The sequence below is a fragment of the Lucilia cuprina genome, chromosome 2 (assembly GCF_022045245.1).
Source record: "Lucilia cuprina isolate Lc7/37 chromosome 2, ASM2204524v1, whole genome shotgun sequence".
Classification (NCBI taxonomy): Eukaryota; Metazoa; Arthropoda; class Insecta; order Diptera; family Calliphoridae; genus Lucilia; species Lucilia cuprina.
The window spans coordinates 14,792,059-14,794,388 of record NC_060950.1 but is presented as its reverse complement, the minus strand read 5'-3'; the positions used below and the strand labels follow the sequence as shown (position 1 = coordinate 14,794,388).

General features: G+C 25.9%; 1 protein-coding gene across 1 annotated transcript; it reads right to left on the bottom strand.

The window, feature by feature from the left end:
- Positions 1-900: 900 nt before the first annotated feature.
- LOC124419321 lies at positions 901-1,542 on the bottom strand. The gene is made up of 2 exons (XM_046948139.1): positions 1,445-1,542; positions 901-1,335 (listed from the first exon to the last, which is right to left on the bottom strand). The coding sequence occupies exons 1-2, from the start codon at positions 1,508-1,510 to the stop codon at positions 901-903; spliced, it is 501 nt and encodes a 166-aa protein (XP_046804095.1). The 5' UTR covers positions 1,511-1,542.
- Between the last annotated feature and the right edge of the window lie 788 nt (positions 1,543-2,330).

The following is a 2,330-nucleotide window of genomic DNA, read 5'->3' as shown; positions in this document are numbered from 1 at the left end:
CAAAATGTTAAAGTAGAAAAGGAATATATATTGCTAACCTCTTTATTCAATAAGATAAAATGTAAACAAATCAATATCAAAGAAATACAAATAAATAAATAAATAAAATAAATAGCTTTAAAGAAAAAGCTTTTTTTTGAATAATAAGCTTTTTAAAAAATAACATCGGAAATACTTTTTTTAAAAAAAAAAACTGTTATTTAACAAAAAAACTAGATTTTGATTAAGTTTTTTTTTCTTTTTCTAGAAAAAAGCTTTTTAAGAAAAGTTTTTAGAACTTTTGAAATACTATCTTTAAAAAATGTTAGAACAAAATATAGATGAAGCTATCTGCAAAAATGCTTAAAGTGCCTTAGATTAGGTTTCTTTAAAGGGGAAACGTATATTACATGTAATCCAAAGAGTTACACCGAAGCCGTTTTAACACCTGTGCTTTTTCAATTTTTTTTTTGTATCAAATTGCACTCATTTTGTTCATGATGAAATCAATGCATAAAAAAGCAAATTAACATTTTTCTGACATCATTAATCTGATCATATATTAAATTACCAACATTAGGTAATTTTAAAACTTAGTTAATAATAAAATTTATATACATTTTATAAAAATTCAACATGAATGTAGACAACAACTTTAAGATGATGAAGAATAGAAAAATATAAGGTCAATAAAACTATAATAGAAACTAAGAAAAAACTCAAATGTGAAATGTGAAAAAAACACCGAAAAGATTATAAAACAATAACAACAATTTTAAGGTGATTAATAATTTAAAAAGCAACGAAAAAAAAAGAGATGATGTCATGCAAAACAACAAACATTTTTAACTATGAATACAAAAAAAAATGAATGTTATGATGTTATTATAAAATAATTATTAAACAAAAACACTAAATTAGTTATAAAACAAAATGAAAACTTACGAATTCAGCTGCTACTGGTAATTTGGCATTTAATAAATCTTTGGTGGCAGTAAATGCATTACAAGCAGCATTACGCACCAATTTCGAGACATCACAAACCAATTGACAAATGGGTTTCGTATAGGGTGGCAAATTCTTTTCAGCCCATTTATAACCACGAGCAGCAGTACTCATAGTGGTATACCAAGCCTTTTCAACATGTGGCAAAAGACCGGCATTTTGTAAAACTTTACCAGTAGCAGATTTGGCAAAGACACCTTTACCATTGACTTCGGTATCATAGAAAAGAGCACCGGCGATCAACGCAACAAGCAATATGCTACCAAAGGCCCATTTACAACAACCGCAACCTCTTTTCTTTTGTTCTGTGGTTTGTTTCTTCTTTTGTTGTGCGGTTTTCTCTTGTACACTCTATAATTAGAAGTAGAGAGAGAGAAAAAAGAAAAAAGTCAATTAATAAAACACAATAATTTTTAAATTAAAAAATTAGTTTTAACAAAGTAGAAAAGTATTTTTTTACCTTTTTACCAGCCGGCTGCTGTTGTTTGTTTTGTTTGTTCTTATTGCTTTTGGAATTTTGTGCCATTTTATTATTTGTTTTTTTTTTTATTAAATTTAAAATTTGAGTATCAAAATTTTAGCAATATATGTTGTTGTAATAAAAAAGTACGACTTTTGTTGCTTAACTAAAACTAAAAAGAATAAAGAATTGTGTTCTTATTATTTATAAATTTTAATTTTATTTAATTATTGTTTAGCTTTTTAGAAGAAAGAAATGTTTAACGTGTTTTTTTTTCGTTTAAATATAAAAACAGAAAGAAAAAGAAACTTTCACAAAATTTATGAAATGTTTAAAAATAATAAAAACTTTGTTGTTTATATTTTATATTGCGAAGTTGGCTAGCTGTTTTAAAAAATTTTGAATTGTTAATGACTTTATTTTAATCATTAAAACAAAAGGTACAAAGGCCAGGACCAGTTGCTTTAAAGAAATGTTTAAACAATAATGGTTCAACACTTTAGTAAAAGATAGATAAGAAATAAATAAATATATGTATGTATATGTTTCTTTTATAAATATATACAGGGTTGTTTCTGCTAATTAGACTAAAGAAAAGACTATAGACTAGAATAAAGACTACACTATAGACTAGACTATTGACCATACTATAGACTAGACTATTAACCACACTATAGACTAGACTAAAGATTAAACTATAGACTAGACTAAAGACTAGACTATAGACTAGATTATAGACTAGACTATAGACTAGACTATAGACTACACTATAGACTACACTATAGACTATAGACCAGACTATAGACTAGACTATAGACTAGACTATAGACTAGACTATAGACTAGACTATAGACTAGACTATAGACTAGACTATAGACTAGACTAT

Coding starts and splice junctions, on each gene's coding strand:
- LOC124419321 (XM_046948139.1), bottom strand. CDS start 1,510: ATGGCACAAAATTCCAAAAGCAATAAGAACAAACAAAACAAACAACAG. Junction 1,336..1,444: donor AGCAGCCGGCTGGTAAAAAG/GTAAAAAAATAC, acceptor TTCTAATTATAG/AGTGTACAAGAGAAAACCGC.